Source organism: Cryptotermes secundus, unplaced genomic scaffold, assembly GCF_002891405.2.
Source record: "Cryptotermes secundus unplaced genomic scaffold, Csec_1.0 scaffold819, whole genome shotgun sequence".
Taxonomy (NCBI): domain Eukaryota; kingdom Metazoa; phylum Arthropoda; class Insecta; order Blattodea; family Kalotermitidae; genus Cryptotermes; species Cryptotermes secundus.
This window is the reverse complement of record NW_019723314.1, coordinates 174154-191661: the sequence shown is the minus strand read 5'-3', so window position 1 is coordinate 191661 and position 17508 is coordinate 174154. Positions and strand designations below refer to the sequence as shown.

The window sequence follows — 17508 nt, the reverse complement described above, 5'->3', positions numbered from 1 at the left end:
GGGGGGGGGGGCTTTTTCCTTGAGTGAAGCAGCTGACACGTAAAGCTGACCACTAACCTCCATTTAATGTGGAGGTCAAGAATGATGGAGCGTTTATTTATTTTTATTGCTAGTGGGGTGGGACTAAGTCCCTTGTACTGTGGCCACTTCTGGCCTATTGTAGCAGGCCCAGATGATAGGTGAGGGTGTTTGTGGAGCAATTGGTGGAATGAAGATTGGCAGGGGAAACCGAAGTACTCGGAGAAACCCTGCCCCAGCACCACTTTGTCCACCACAATTCCCACTTGATCAGACCCGGGCTGCTGTGGTGGGAACCCAGCGACTAACTGCTTGAGCTATGGAGTGGCCCATGATGGAGCTTTTCCTCCCCTTCCCCATGTGTTCATGGTGTAGTGCTTAATTAATTAAGCACAAGGACAACTTTACCTTTACCCCTATCATATCCAGACTAGACATGGGCTCTGTCTGCAGGTGTAAAGTATGAAGATTACGAAGGTGACTCACTGGCATATACAGCTGAGGTTAAGAATGTGTCAAGGTCTATCTCCTGTCCCCGATATGTATACAGTGGCCGTCTTGTAGTGCACTCAGTTTCACCTGTTACTTCACGACATGTTTCGGCAACATAGTGCCATCATCAGGTGCCCTAATTACGCTAATCTATTGCATTGCTTCCCATTATATGTCTTTGTAAAATCATTTAAAAAGTATTTAAAAGGGCGTATTCGTCAACTATAATAAATTTACACACACTAAAAAAAATGTTAAGATTATTCGTCTTATGTGTCTTAATTAAAACTTGCATGTGGTTCTTCCACTATGGGGGTCGTTTTTCTTATATTCTGTGTAAACCGTGTCTTGTGATGTGTGTTCCCTTTTTAGCTGCGAGTGTCCCCTGTATGCCTTTAGAGCATGGTGCATAGTTGTAAGGGCTACTCTATCTATCTTCTAATATACATGGTTCTTCTTTGAATATGTATGATCTTATTTCCTATCCCTAGTCCTATTTACTTTTAGACCAATTTAATTTACATATTATTCCATAAAATATTTTCCTGGTAATAAATTCTTCCTTTAAATCTTCTCATTATTTACATATTTATAAACAAATGACTATTTATTTTTAGGAAAAACTTGGTTTACAGACGAAGTACTACTGGCACAAGCAAGGCATATGTGGAAATCAATGAGCAAAGAAGCACAAGCTGAGTATGGAGAGGATTACTTTGAACAGTCAGTTCGAAGTCTGGAAACATACACAAAAGGAGAAGTATGTTGATGTACCTGGCAACCCAGAACTGCAAACACTTGTTTAATTAACACATTTTCTGGCAAACTAGGCACTGAAATCATACCTTAACTTGTTGGTCATTTCAACAATGTATTTAAGGCTGATCTTTTGGTTGATACAAATGGAATTGGTTGAAACAATTTCACCTTCATGTACAACACTTCTATCTAGCAATTTACAAGTTCTCATAAGTTTAACACAATCTAAAGAATTTAAGTAGCATTCATAAAATAATCCTACTATTTTGGCATGATTTCACACTTCTGCTAGGGAAATAATATCAAAGTTGCAGAAGACAGTCTTACTATGCAAACAGTTGGTAACAGCAGAATGAAAATGGTGGACATTTTGATTGACCAAAGAACAAAAATGAGTGTAATAAAGTTTATCGAGGAGCTAGATATTGCATAAATGATTTTATTTTTGTTAAGTTGGCTGAGGTAATGTGCTACAAGGTGGAAGGTCATAGGTTGATTCCCAATGAGTTCGTTGGATTTCTTAATCAACCTAATCCTTCCAGCCGCACTATGGCCCTGGGGTCAACTCAGGCTCTAACAGAAATGAGTACCAGGAATCTTCCTGAGGGCAAAGATAGGCCAGCACATAAGGCTCGCAACCTTACTGCTGTCTGTAAGCTGACTGTCTAGAAAATGTGGGAGCCTCATTGTCTCACAACCCAATGGGCCTTCATAGCCTATCACAGGGGTAGCTTTATCTTTACCATTATCACAGTCACTGTAAAATTTATTTTAGGGGAAGGTACTGTTTTAAAGAGGAATGGCCCTTCCATGCTATGTAGAAAATGGACTTCCTGAGGCAGGAAATAATTTGAAAAATTTTGAAAATTTTTGGTTGTCTGTACTTTTATTATACAAGAAATATATAAATTTATAAATTAGGAATTCTGTTTTCTGAGCTATAACAACACATGGCCTGCTCAACGCAACCATCATTATTGAGGGATATACATGTATTACCTCCATCTTCTGGGTCAAAGAGTAAGCCAAGCTAAAAGCAGTAAGAAGCAGATAGCAAGCAGCTCTATGTGCTAACTACTTCATGCTAGTTTCTTGCTTGACTTATTCTTCAACCTTGACGATGGAAGCAACATGTTCCTCCAAAATGTTGGTTGACTCTCACGCTGTTATATCCCGTAAGACAGAACTCTTCATAACCACCACAGTGAGAATCTAAACCCCACATCTACAAATTAATTCTTCTGATAATGGCTCCAAAACGTACAATGGAATAAAGATTTTTGTGTTAAAGTAATGCCTCTAAAGTGTTTCTGAATGATGCTCATAAACATAAAGAGGCCCAACGCAACACATGAATCAATCAAATTTTCTTCAAAAAAGGGTGCTTGTGGCATTGTCACATATCTGAATTTCATTCAGAGCATAGATATTTCAATATCTGTGTACACTTTTCATCATTATACTGATCATTACAGTCTTCCAACTTATGAATTCTGATACAGACTGGACCACAATTTCTATTAAATTGTAAGAATGATTCTAGGGTTGAATAAATTTGGAGAATTATGCATAAAATCTTTTGCTGAATAAAGAAGTTCAAATTTGGATAAAGAATGCACCCTGATAACAACATTCAACTGAACAAAGTAGATTTAAAGTTGGTAACTGTCACAAAGATAACAATTCCTTGAACTTTATCTGTCTGAAATATTGTTCTCTAATTGAAACTGCTCAGAATCTAGTTCAAAGCATTGTACAGCCTCTGCAATGAAATAACTATTGACGATATCTCCAATACTATAAGCGGTTAAGAGCCGGAATTAACATTTTACCAGGTGCTATACAGTCTAAATATCAAGTTGCCATTAAATAACCGACAGAAAAAAACTGACATATTACAGTTTTTTTTTAATGCTAGTGGGTTGAGACTAAGTCCCTTGTACTGCGGCCACTTCTGGTCTATTGTATCAACCTCAGATAATAGGTGAGGGTGATTGTGGAGCAATTGGTGGAATGAAGATTGGCAGGGGAAACCAAAGTACTTGGAGAAAACCTGCCCCAGCGCCACTTTGTCCACCACAAATCCCACTTGACCAGCCCCGGGATCAAACCCGGGCCACCACGGTGGGAAGCCAGCGACTAGCCGCTTGAGCTACAGCACAGCCTGACATATTACAGTTAATGTACTGGTAAGCAAATAATGATTTAACACTTTTACTACTTATTAACACAACAATCCCTCTAAAGCATATTATTTTAATCTGAGGTATATTTGTTTATGTAATGTAATTCCTTGATTTTTTAGGAAATGGATCTGACACCTGTGCTCCGTTCCCTGACTGATGCTGCGTGCCGCACGTTCCCCCTACCTCGTTACACATCTGTCACTCGTTCTGAGAAACTGCAGGCATTTGTGGCTGACCACCTACCACGCTCTGTATATGATATTATATATACATGAACACTTTTATTTTTGGAAAAATGTCAATGCTTCTATATCCAAAATATAGATATCATTCTCTCAGCATTATAATTTGATCTTTCAATAAATAAAAATTAATGTGAACATGGTTCTTGATATATTTAAAAATGAGCACAATTATTGTAATTACCTAAATTATACTGTCTGTCATGTACCTGTAACAATGGTCATACCGGCTTAAGAAGAAATTGCATGATTGCTACGTACTGCAGTAATATTAAGGTAAAACAAGGAGACCATTACCACAAATAGTAATAATACGTATAAAAACAAAGGACAAAAGATAAGAATGGGGAAGTTAGAAATAAAATGGAAGGATGAGAAGAAAGGTCTTTGCTGCATTTTGCCTCATCAAAGTCAAATTGTGTGCAGTGCCATAGTTCTGTTTCCCTTTTCCACCTACAAGTAAACTGCTTCAGGAGCTGGCCTAAGAAGTAGCATTGGGCTGGTTTTTATCTGTAAATGATTCTTTAGATACATCAAAAGGGAACTAATGTTTATTAAACTTCCACAAAGTTAAGGATGGTACATGAAAATGGCTCTTCTTTGTCTGCTGTAGATATTCCACTTCAAAGTGTTCAAGAGTTGTGAGATGAATAAGTTCATGACTGTAATAAGGCATGGGTGTTACTCATCTATAAAATTTGGACCAAGTTTGAAATAAGGCAGTTCTTCTTCTCTCTTTCCCAGCATTTTATGGAACCCATTACCATGTTTTCAAGGGCCCCCCACTGGTCCCTATCATGAGCCAGCTCAATCCAATCCAAACCATCCCATCCTATCTCTCCAAGATCCATTTTAATATTGTTCACCCACCTACATCTTGGTATTCCTAGTGGTCTCTTTCCTTCTCGCTTTCCCACCAATATTCTACATGCATTCCTCTTCCCTCAATTCGTGCTACATGCCCCACCCATCTCATCCTCCTTGACTTGATCATTCTAATTGTACTTGGAGAAGAGTACAAGTTATGAAGCTCCTCATTATGCAGTTCTCCGAACTCCTGTCACTTCATCTTCTACATAGATTTTACACATCCTGCAACTAATTAGGAAAATTAAATAATATGCATCCTATTTCTGGAACAGTCTTCTGAGTTAGACGTCTGCCATTCAGGCCTTTTCTCTGCCTCACTAAGAAGCTTGAAGATGCACAATAATAATTACAAATAAGAGGTCCTTCAGATTCGTACCACGCCATTTTCCTGGGATTCTAGATTTCTCTGGACACAAACTCGTAGCCTGTGGTGTGTACAGAGTTGAAGATTTTTATTCCATGTGGAAAAGCATAAAAAGCAGTGCTCTGCTTATGAACACCATATATTTTACCTTTCAGTCGCGACAGATCTGCGTGCCTCCTAACTGCTAGTTGTAGAGAAGTCAGGTTCGGAATAATGCCGCATTAGATCTTCTACTTCATATTTTCCGCTGGATGATTTTTGTAACATTTGTGGAACAAAAAATTTAAAGAATCTTACAAATGGCATTAGAGTTTCAATAACTGAGTGACAAATTAAAGGTTTTGTGACCGTCTGTACTAGTACTCTCCGACTTCAATATTACATTTTAACTTCAATGTCTGGGTGCTTTTACGAGTCTAATGCCAATAAAATTGTTCCCAGAGGTCCCAGAGCCAATTTCATCCCGAACGTATATCAGACGAATGCTAATGTAAAAACGGATCGTTTAACTGAGGCTATGCTTTTTACCTCGGTAATAGCGACGACCCCTTCCTCTTTCGCCGGTACAGCTCCTCGCACGCGCGTCGTTGTTTCATCAGTGTCACAGTTGGTATCGTTGGTAGCTTGGTAGTATTCGGGAATTCGGGAATTCGGGAAGCATGGTAAGCGTATGTGGGTCTTATTCGGATTGAGAAGACGTAGACGTAAATTATTAAACAATGAAAACCGTATGAATTGCTGTTGTATGCATCTGCGATTTGGCGCTTAATAGCACAGCGGATTTTGCATAAAGGTAAATTTCTATCCTTTCATTAAGTTTGCAGCTCTGTGTTTATTTTAGGAACAAAAATTAGGTGGAGGTGTGGCTATTTGATTAATAGGTAAATGGATTTTGTTGATGACAGTTTTGTATCAGAACAAAATTAGGGCATATACGTATCATTCGGTATTGACTATGAACAGAAATGATTATAATGTATACGGATTTCCGTTCAATTCTGTATAAACACGAATCCCAGTGTGTTGACCTATCCACATTTTATATACTTTTGTAAGACATGTTATATTAAATTCACCGAATAACAGCAGAATTGTGAATAATTAACAACATACCTATGAGGTGGAGTTGAGTAAAGTATATGGGTTGCGAGGTCGTCGCCACCGAAGCAAGTATTGATTATATGAGGCGTGTGGGGGTAATGACCCAGGCCGTCTGTAACTGACCTGCCTCAAATAGCTGCCAGAGTTCACACTTCTAGTCTGGTTCGGATAGTGACAGGACCTGTCTCAGTACCCTCTGCCTGTGAATTCTGTCAAGTATTGGTCAGCTAGGTGTTTGAAGTGTTCAAGGTAAAATCAGTTCTTTATGTTGAAGTGACATGTAATCTACTATTTTCATATTATCTAAGAATCATGCATTGGAAGTGACATGTCCCATAGTGTCAATAAAGTGTTTTGCATAGATCTCATTTTTGCAGAAGCAGTTTATTTATAACCTTCAAAATTTTCTGAAACTTGTAATTCTCCTGAAATGGATAGATTTTTTCAATTTGTGTATGCATTTTTGTTCATTTGTTCAATTTATTTACGTTCTGTAAATCAAGACACAGGTAGACACCATAGGATATGGAACAAGTCAATACAATATAAATACAATGACATCTGTACAATAACAGTCAAGTTGAAAAATTAATAAGATTACAAATTACATAAATATAAGTTAATTGTACTTATGCATCACAATTTGATTCTGCTAACAGAAACAATGTCAATGAGTACATCGCTAATAAGTAATAAGATTATAAATTACATAGGTACAAGTTAAATATACTCGTGCATCACAATTTGAGCCTGCTGTCAAAAACAGTGTCAATGAGTACATCATCAGCGGTTATAAAATATGTAAGTAACAGTAAAAGCAAGCAAGCAAGCAATCTCCATTCATACATTCATATGCAATCCATAGACCCCCATAAGGGAGACCTGTGAATACAGTAAAATACAGTCAAAAATGGCAAGTGGGACAACAGCATAGATAAAAATATTCTTCCAATGAGTATAATTTAATTACTAGTATACAGTTACTTTATCTCATTGGCTATAATTTATTTATTCATTCATTCCTTCCTTCATTTACACTCATCAAGCCTTACTTGGCTGGTAAACTAAAATAAACAGTGACAACAAAACAGATTATGTGGCTTGCCTGGGTACAGTTAGACAAACACAGTCAAACACATATTGTCAAGACAACTCCCAATATAGTCATTAAACTGCTATGCAAGCATGCGTCAAACTATCAACGAATAACACTGCAGTAATCAAGAATGAAATGTACTGCCACTCGTTAAGCATGTAATGAACCAGGATCTTTAATCAGTATTGTGGTTAAAATATTCCTCCAGTGAATAAAATTAATTTAGGAGTAGAAACCTATTTAAAGCAAATTTAAATTGTTTGATATCATGAGCTGTGTTATTTATGCTAGGAGGGAGTCTGTTAAAAACCTTGATACCAAAATAATATATTCCGTTTTGGAATGCTGACAAATTGCATGTAGGATAGTGAAGGTTATTGTTGTGTCTTGTATTAATGCTATGAATTTGAGAGTTAGTTTTAAATTGTTCTCTATTTTCGGCCATAAATAGCGAGAGAAAATATATACTGTGATTGGAGGGACAAAATTTTCGGTTTCTTAAACAATTCCCTACAAGAGTCACTTTTCCTAGAGTTAGTGATGATTTGTACTTTCGATTATTTACTGTTTTTTTTTTTTGTTCTTTTGTTTTAAATAAAAATCTTCATCCATACTGGTGAAGAATATCCATATTTTGTTCCTGGGCTTTCTAGCATTATATTCTGTTCAGTCTAATGTTCCAGAGACTTTCATAAAATGGCTGGAAGAAGAGATTGTTTTCCTGAGCCACTGGGTTATTTCTGTGTTGCCTATAACACCTACAGTGATTGGAGGAAATTAGCTATTCTTGAAAACAAACACGAAAACTGATTTCAAACTTTGCGGATAGTTTTTTATCAGAAACTTCCTACAACACATTGAAAGATATTTTGGACCATAGGTTTCTCAGTAGACTTTAAATTTTCCATTTTATCAAAAGATTGAACTGTGAGCCTGACAAATTTAAAACTTTATAAATGACTCATATTGTGGTGTTCAGGATTATGACACCAGAGAACATACTGCCTTGTCTTCATGGTAGTGCAGACACAAATTGTGTGTGCTGAGTGTAACTTTTCTTTTAATTAAAAGGAAAGAAGGGAATATGAGCAGTGCCATCTTCCACTGAACACATAAAAGCTGACATTTATTCACACAGTCTGCTCATTAAGAAATACTGTACAACATTTGTACCAACAAATGAAGCTTGAAATATGTTCGGCAAAACATGTTGTTCACTAGTATCGGAAGTCCATGAAATTGATAGAATTCTCACTACCCAAAAAACAGATTCTGATATAGTTGACAGTAATTAGTCTATTAACTCATTTTCCTAGGTCAGCAGAGAAATCAGTCAGACATAGATGGACCAAAATACTGAAAATTCCCAGACGGGAAATGGGGTACCTTTCAAAGTTGTTGACTTGACACGAGAAAAGAGGAAAGGTGTTGTGGCAACCACATTGCAGGACCTTATCGTTCGTGGTAAGTGTTGTCAGTATACACTCTTCCTAACCAAGATAGTCTCCTTCAAAAATGTTATTCATAAAACATTTCAATTTTTTTGTGCTGTTCGTAGCTCGTGATAAAATGGGTCTTCCAAAGGATATTCCTGTGAAGATTGTCTTAGAGCAAGATGGTACAGAAGTTGATGATGACGAGTATTTTAGTACAATGGAAAGAAACACCACTCTTATGGTTCTAATTAATGATCAGCGATGGTTACCTCCAGGAAAATTACCCAGGTGAGGATAAATTGTTCAAAAGTATATGTAATGTACTGAGTACTGGGGACTCCCTCTTTGCGGTAAAGTCTCAGCTTTGTTATATGAGCTATTGTGCTGTTAACCCCCCCCCCTCCTTTCTTCCATGTTCCTCTCCAATCCTGCATGTTATTGAATAATACAGGGTTATTCATAAGTCCATGAAACATTTTTAAAATTTACAATAAATAAACTACGCAATGGATACCAAATTTTGTTACACTGAAATAGGGATAAATTCACCAAGTTCTTTTTACATAGTTCACAGATGCTCAATGTGTCCATCTTTGCTGATACAGCAGACATCTATGCAATAATCCATTTTGTCCCACACCCATGTCAGCATATCACGGTTGACGAGAGCCACAGCAGTGGTGATATGGTTGTGAAGATCCCTGAGATTAGCAGGCAGTGGAGTCTTTTAACAGAAAAAACTTGGAGAGATTCATTCTCTATCGGTGTAAGAATTACCATGATCCAATGCCTAGTTTATTTGTTGTGAAGTTTTAAAATGTTTCACAGACTTATGAGTAACCCCGTATACAGAGGCCAGTGTTTAATGCTGTCTCCCATGAATAACACGTATCTACATTAAAATATTATCAGTACTCACGAGATGAACACGATACACTTGAACAAAGAAGACTGCTTGCTCATTGGTGACCTACTGCATACCTTATGTTCAAGCAGTATGTTTTCGCTCTACAATTCATTACTGTGATAATCAGAAGCTACATAATGCATAATGACAATGATTAAATAAATCCCACACTTACAAATCTTTATATATATATAATAGTGGTGGGTGGTGACAGTTGCGTAAGAAGCGTATATGCTTATTTTTAGGTACCAAATAATAGTAGATGAACCAGATTCTAGTGGGATGCATACCAAAAGGAATTTAGGTGGTTTGGTGGAACGGTTACAAGGTGATCTTACTCATATATCCATGCTTGGTGGAAAAGATCTGGAGTTATTGAGTGATATGGATCCTGAAAGTTTAGCAGACATCATGCCTGATAAGTAAGTACTAGGAAGGCTTAGGTAATTTCTTTTCCCTTTTATATTTCACTAGAATTAATTGTATGTGGTCCTGGAATGTGCTTTGTTGATCAGAAATAATTTGGAAAGAAATATATTACAGTTGATGCTCTAGTCTGCATATATTTACATTGTAACTATTATTTTCTTGTGTTTGTATGATGTGTAATTTGTTTCATCCTTTGTATATCTGCTCATCTGTATAAGGTTCTCTGGAGAGATATCTTATATATTATAATGGAGTTAGCAGATATTATCAGATTTGTAAGTAGTTGAAGATCTTGAGTCAGATTCTAATTTTTCTCAGGCATCCTGTTGAAGTGCTCCTGAAATTATGTATGCAGAGCAGGAAGCTTCCAGCAAAGACCAAACATTGGGAAATGCTAGGATAGTACCTATACCATTTAAGGTTCTCAGTTGGACTCAGTAGTGTAGTCCCAGAAATCACGTTCTGAACAAATGTCAGACTTTGATAATCCCAGCAATTCTAAAATTGAATTTAGCAAATTGGAATTGGTACTAGTTGTTTGTTATATGTTTGCTTGAAGGAATTCCTTTCTTTGACTGAATTTGAATTAAGAAATGTGTCATACAAGAACAGTTTGTTGATGCATTTTAAATTAAGTTTGCTGACAACTGTATATTAGTCATATTTATGTTTCCTGAAGTAGGCAGGTTATGAAACAATTTTTGCACTTTGTCTCTAATTCAGCACTTTAAAAAATGTATAAAATCTTCACAAATACATTTTCAGTTGTTGCATGGGTAGAAATCAGGTGCGTCTTGATTCTCATTTTCAGGGCTTTAGATGCATGGATGATGCTATAGTTCCAGTCAGTAAAACTCTTTGTCTGCAAATGCAAGCAGCCCATCTATAAATATGGTACAGGCTTAAGAATCAACTGTTGCCTGTTCCAGCAGAACCTTCCTAGAGCAGCTGAAGGAAGCTAGTGGAAGATTCCTGTCAGAAAAGCGACAGGCTCAGGAAGCCATGGAGTTGCTCAAACTGTACCATGCCTCCCAATAGAAGGAGCATATGAAAGTAAAATTGGGCACATAGTCTGAGGTATGAATGGGGACTTCCCTCGCCCAGAATTGGGTGAGTTACATTTTGTACATAACTTGTTTGCAATTACTTGCCTGGTGTGTATCAGTAATTTGTAGCAACTGGTATAAATGTTTAACTACCCTTTTTCTGTAGGGTGCAGGTATGATAGTGATATCAAGATTTTAAACATTTTTTTAACAATGTAAAGATATAACAATCATTAAATGTGCATTAAGAAGTGTTTGCTCCAAAATTTGAATCACCAGATATACGTTGCTCATAAAAGTACCCATATTTAATTCGTTTAAAGTTACCATATTACTGTTAAAGAAACCGTGTTGGTTTCCTTACAGTGAGTGCTCCATATATAGATTTTCCAATATGTACAATATATATCATCATAATCATTACCACCACCAATGTGTCATGATTTTGTATTGTGTATATTGTAAGTAATGAATTCTTGAATGTTTTACTCATAAAATCTTTACACAGTGGTTTAAATATTTGTGTTCTTAATATTATTACAAATGTAACACCAATATTTCTTCCCCAAGAAAAATGTACATACTTTCAAAACAGTTTCCAGTAGGTGTATACACACATTTTTTTTAAATTTCTTGTGGCATTTATATTTCTTGGCCAGTTAGGAAAAAGGTAACTATCAGTTATTCTTAGCTTTCCAGTTCTGGTTTGCTTTTGCAAACTTCCAACAAGCTACCATAAGGTTACTGCGGACTTCAGTCCTACTGAGTTATGCAGTGCTGCTTTCACATTATTTTGTTGCAGGGTGATCATGATACAGTTTGATCTAACATATTTACTAGCATGTAGCTCAGTGACTTAGAAGCCACTAATGGTAGCTTCATTATTTCAGATGAGGCTGACCAATAGAATGCTGTTCATCATATACAGCACAAGTATTAAGGGGTCAGTCCTGGAAACTGAACTCTATAGTCCCCACAGTCACATATCAATGTCAGAACGTTAATTAATTATAATCTGAATTAATGTTTCAGTTATTGTTTGCTGTTTTGATCAGTAAACTTCAGTTCAAAGCAATGTATTTCACAAAATATAGGTGCATTTAGAATGGGTGTGGGCCCATAATTATTTAAATTCAAAGTTTTCTAGCATTATTCTAAGTAGTTATATAGCCTACATTTATTTCTCTTTATATATGCCTATCATGCTGTGATTAACCTTTATTGTCCAGGATTAGAGGATATAAATCTGCTACTACAACGCCAGCAGCTTGATTTTAACTTTCCAATAATTGGATTTATATTGCAAACAGTGTGACACTGGGCCCACTGGACCCATGCATGTGCTGATACAGTTGTGAGAAGCACAGACAATAAAGGTTACTTTGCTTTTATTGTGACATCCCATGCAACCAACTTCACACTGCCATCCATAATCTTAAATAATAAAAAGGAAAATCGTTTTTCTGGATGAAGAATTACAGTCAGTTGTAAGAGTATTTTTTTAAGCATGATGAATCAATTTGTCATATAACTTGCATATCTGTGGTACAGCTGACATCCAGTACTGATGTACTCTACATACCACACCAGAATATCCCTGGGTGGACTAGGGCAGTGGTTCCCAACCAGCGGTGCATGCACTCAAGATATGTTAAATGTTATTAGGAACATGTAATAAAATGAACTTCTTGGTACTTGTAGAGCTTCTTTAATGTTTACAGACTGCACCTACCATTTTCTTGGAGAAAAGGTGTCATAAAAGTGTGGGAACCACTGTATTAAGGTAAAGCAGGGTGTTGAAACCTCTCATTTTTGTGTAATAGTACTCGACACAACTAGGAGACATATTGTTTTCTTTATTGTTGTGTATGCTCATGATACAGTGAAACTTGTCTATGTTGGTCCACTCATACTCAACCAAATTAAGCTTGTGACTGACATTTTTCTATGTAGCCAGTATAGGAAGGTGAAAATGTTGTCACAGGGTTTGGATTGATTATTGAACTACAAATTCTTGTAACACACTTACTATTCTACACAATTTGGAAATACGTCTGCAAGTAACTGCTGTTTCTTCTCTACTTGTTGCTTGGTAGTGGCTTTTAACAGTGGGGATTCCTTCTACTGCTTCTGTGCTCAGCAGTTCCTGTCCTCACTGGCTGGTGAGTGTCTGCTAACCATGGTACTGAACAGAACATAATTTGCTGCACGGTCGTCCATGGTTTAGGATCCTGTTGGGACCCATGACCATATTTTTGTGTCTTCTAAGACATCTGTGTCTTTTGAAATGGGAGCTCTTTGATGAGAGGAGGAGTTGATCCTGTTGGTTGGTTGTGTAAATTGCTGCTGGCCTTTGCCAATATGGTCATTTGGTTCTGGGCCCTGTGGGACCTATGACTGTATTTTTCTGTCTCATGACTTTGACTGGGTCATGTGACCCTCTTCCATGTTTTTGGTTTGGTCTGGTAATTTGCTGCTGGTCTTTGCCAGCATAGTCATTCTTGGTGGGGAGAGCAGTGATTATATTTTTCTGCCTCACAGCTCATGTTGGCTGGTAAATTGCTGCTGGCCTTTGCCAGCCCAGCCAAATAGGTAAACAAATGATGAAAGTAAAGGTATTTCACTTCTGATGGGGAGGCTCAGTGGCATGCCCATTTCCCGCTTATGCTGCACATCTTATGTCTTCTCTGAGAGCACAATTCCAGCTTTCAGGTGTCGTGTCACAGTATGTACAGAATCATCGCATTAAATGCAAGAAGGTGGGAAAGATGGATATAAATGAACGCGATTTATCTGGTTTCATAAAAGCGTGGTCAATTATGGCAGGTGGCCAACTTCACAAGTTTCACTGTAGTGTAATTAGAATTATTATCAGAGTAGTTGGAGGCTGTGTTTATTCTATGTTATTACTGTTACTGAACCTCTTATGAAATATAGATTTTTCCCCTCTAGGAAAGACTGCTTTTTTTTTTAGTATGACTTAAGTCTAATTGATGCACCAATTATATGTATACTGAAGCTGATACAGTAATGTGCAATGGTCCAGACTCCAACCATTCATCATATTATCAAAAGAGAAATACACATCACCTTTTTAAATTACTTTGACCACAGATCATTTTAAAAGTGGGTTTTGTTTCAGGCAACTTTAAAAAGCAGCTTGATGGCTCAGAGTTAAGTGACTGTGGTCTGTGAAGTGGCATATAACAGAATGAATGTTAACAAGTTTCTGTTTAGGAATATGAAAGAAACAGAACACAAGTTATTAGTACAGGAAACTGGGGCAGATTGAAGTAGTCTGTTTAGTCCATGATATGTTACGCATATATATACATACATAATAATTTCATAGAATCTTTATATTTGAGGCCGTTGTCTCACTCTAGAACAAGTTTGTTGGGAGCTTATTTACATCTTCCTTTATTTTTTTAAGATGTTTCTCTTACANTTTTTTTTTTTTTTTTAGGATTCTGTCTTCATTCATTCCTAAGATGTGTCTGTACCATCGTATTGCGTTCTTTATTAAGTTATTTTTCTGTTGTTTAATTGTCATTATGTCTTCTGGTTTTTCTTTCTATAATTTTTAAAAATCTTGTCCTTGTCACCGTTAGTGTGCTAATATCTGCTTTCGTCCATTTCATTTATTTCATTATTTAAATTCAATAAATCCTCTTTGGTGACGCCTAGGATGTTGAACAAGTCACAGTGAAATCAAAACATAAACAAGAACAGTTCATAAACTAGAACTCAATCACATACAGAACAATCATAAAATGAAATTATTCATAGTGATAATCAAAACACAAAAAGTGGAAATTGTTCAAGTTAAAATCAATTAAATTACAATCCATAATAGCTTGTGCAACACCATAACATGCATTTCACAAGATTTCAATATACACATCATACACAAGAACAGTTCATAAAATAGAACTCAGTCACATACAGAGCAGTCATAAAACGAAATTATACATAGTGATAATAAAACCACAAAGAAGTGGAAATTGTTCAAGTTAAAATCGATGAAATTACAACCCATAAAAGCTTACACAGCACAACCATAACATATACATTTCAAAGATTTCAATATCAAAATATACTAAAAGTTCAATTAACGAATACAAACATAAAATATGGTAATTACATATATCTTTTTCATTCATTCATTTGCATGTTGATAATATTCATTCATAGAATAAAGGGAATGATGATACAAAAACCTCTTTAGTGCTGATTTAAAACTTTTCTCCTCATTAACTAACATTTGTATTGACTGAGGGAGACTTTTATACCTGTTATATAGGGTCCCTTTTTTTTTTTATTTTGTCAGATTCATGGCAGGCCTATGTATGTCTTTGTGAACTCTAGTTTTGTGTTCATGTATCTCACCATTAATAAAATACAAGTTTTTATTATTCATTATAAATAAAATTAATGAATATATATACTGTGAGTATAGTGTCATTATTCCCATCATTTTAAAAATCTTCCTGCATGACTCTCTGGGTATAGTGTTGGTTATGATTCTAACAATTCTTTTCTGCATTATGAATACTTTATGTACATTGGTTGCACTGCCCCGCCTACCAGGAGAGTTCATCTGTGATTTGAGAGTTTTTATGCTGTTATCAAGATGTTGCTCTTTGGCATTACTTGATTCTGACGTTATATGATTTCTATTTATAGGTAATATCCAACCCACACATATAGGATTATATATTTTTCCCTGTAGGATTCCCTTAATTTCTGTTACTATTTGTTGAGCTATTTGTCGTTTTCCTAATTTGTTTAAGTGCAAGCCATGATGTGTAAAAGTTTCTCTACTGCTAATTTCAAGTATTGTGACATGTTTGTATTGCTTAGTGACCTTCCTTAATTTTCTATTAAAAGCCTGTACTTCTTTAGTTACACAGGAGGTATCCATTAAATCGTATCTGTGTGATATATCAAGTACTATTATGTTTGCATTTATTTCTTCACAAAACTTTGCAATCTGTAATAGTGCTATTTTTTAATTATTTCTAGACACATCATTAGAACCACCATATAGCACTATTGTGTCTCCTTTTTGTCAGATGCCTATAGTTCCTATTTGTTAGTCTGCAACCTCCGCAGCACCTGCTCCCGGTTTGCTTATATCGTATACCTCAAAATTACTTCCTAAATAATCTCTTAGCATTATTGCACTCCCCCTGGAATGACTATCACCAATTATGATTATGTTATATTTGCAATCCTCCCTTAACTTGTTATCTGTCTTAATTACTCCATTTGCAGCAGGTCTTATTATAGGTATTATGTTTTGACCGCTATTATTTATACTACTGTTACAACAATGTTCCGTTAAGGATATAGTGTTATCACCATTATTCGTTGCTAACCTCCCATTTATAATTACTGGTATTTGGTTAATAACTACTCCTGCGTTTTTTGTTGTTACAGCATTGTATTTCTTTTCATTACTGTCTATGAAATTACTTATACATGTAAACTGACCTTCGGTTGAATTTGCTAGTTTCACTGCTTCATTAGTTATGTTCATAACTTCGACACTGGATCCTACTATCGTTAATAACATATTATTTCCGTTTGGATTATCATTTGCCTTATCCATTATTTCTCTGTTATATTTCTTTTGTACATGTTATGCTTCATACAGTAGTAACTTCCAAAATAACTTTTTCTTTTCAATCTTGGACAATTCTCAATTTCAGAATATATTCCTAGTTAATTGATAAACTTTTCCTGCATTTTTATTCTGCAATTTCTTCTCCCTAAGTATTTAAAATTCTCCAGTTTCTTCATTTCCACATCTGCTGTTTTCAGATGCGATTCCCTAATTATGCATTTGTCTAAATTGACATTTATTCTAAAATCCTTACACATTGTGAAACCTTATGAGATTTTGTTTCTAGAATACTGTCATTTGGTTCCCATATAACTGTCATCTGCATGCTCTATAGATTGTGGTATTCTACTGTCTGTTTCTTCTTGTAGTATTCTTGCCCTTATCCACTACCATGTGAACAACATTTAGGATAAAATACTTCCCTATCTAATGACTCTGAAAACTTGAAAGGAGCTTACTTATTCTTACACGTTAAATTGTAGATGTAGGTATGTGTTCTAGACAGGCTATTCAGTACTTGTGTATTAACACATTGAGGACCGGTCGCATGATATCATGATTTTAGGACACGTTAGATTGTAACACACTATACCTTTCTCTGGTGCCACCCAAATGAAATGACTACTGCATAATATTATTCCGGAATGTTTGCTTAGTAGGCAGTAACTTGATCTCGCTGTTTGGGCTCCCCCTCCAAAGGAAAATGATCTTTGACCCTTCAAGCTCTTATGTACCAGGCAGGAAGTTAGTAGTGCCTTGAGTCAAGGACAGAAGCGGATGAAAACCAAGCGATCTCTTGGAAAACATGAAATATCTGACTTGTTCTCCTACGAGCTGAGCCATCTGACGTTTCCTTCTGAGACGTGTAGTGATAGTGATTCAGACAGTGGCAGTGACACGGGACAACAAACAATTGTGGCCACAGACAATAAA

At 36.1% G+C, this 17508-nt stretch overlaps 2 protein-coding genes across 8 annotated transcripts in view; both read left to right on the top strand.

Moving 5' to 3' along the window:
• Positions 1-3835, top strand: part of LOC111861841 (D-beta-hydroxybutyrate dehydrogenase, mitochondrial) — a 21633-nt gene extending 17798 nt beyond the window's left edge. For both annotated transcript variants that reach the window (XM_023846754.2, XM_023846753.2), the window contains 2 exons: positions 1128-1270; positions 3575-3835. In XM_023846754.2, the coding sequence (XP_023702522.1) occupies positions 1128-1270; positions 3575-3730 (299 nt within the window). In that variant the 3' untranslated portion in view covers positions 3731-3835. The remainder of the gene's footprint in view (positions 1-1127; positions 1271-3574) is intronic.
• A 1758-nt stretch (positions 3836-5593) lies between these two features.
• On the top strand, positions 5594-14360 carry LOC111861827 (cell death activator CIDE-3). Of its 6 annotated transcripts, XR_004512736.1 has the most exons (6): positions 5783-6281; positions 8445-8592; positions 8687-8852; positions 9717-9893; positions 10830-11010; positions 11837-14360. XR_004512736.1 is itself a non-coding variant. In XM_023846726.2 (5 exons), exons 2-5 carry the CDS (start codon positions 8472-8474, stop codon positions 10936-10938), a joined length of 573 nt encoding a protein of 190 aa, XP_023702494.1. In that variant the 5' UTR covers positions 5594-5724; positions 8445-8471; the 3' UTR covers positions 10939-14360. The 6 variants fall into 6 exon arrangements, 5 of the variants coding, with proteins under 5 accessions (XP_023702494.1, XP_023702495.1, XP_023702496.1 ...); XM_023846726.2 differs by lacking the exon at positions 5783-6281 and adding an exon at positions 5594-5724 and having other exon boundaries at positions 10830-14360; XM_023846727.2 differs by having other exon boundaries at positions 5776-5812; positions 10830-14360.
• The last annotated feature ends 3148 nt before the right edge of the window (positions 14361-17508 follow it).

Bases quoted from the DNA above. Each gene is read 5' to 3' on its own strand.
- LOC111861827 (XM_023846726.2), top strand. From the start codon at position 8,472: ATGGACCAAAATACTGAAAATTCCCAGACGGGAAATGGGGTACCTTTC. The intron at 8,853-9,716 runs GTGAGGATAAAT...GCTTATTTTTAG, and splicing joins CCTCCAGGAAAATTACCCAG to GTACCAAATAATAGTAGATG. The intron at 9,894-10,829 runs GTAAGTACTAGG...TGCCTGTTCCAG, and splicing joins GCAGACATCATGCCTGATAA to CAGAACCTTCCTAGAGCAGC.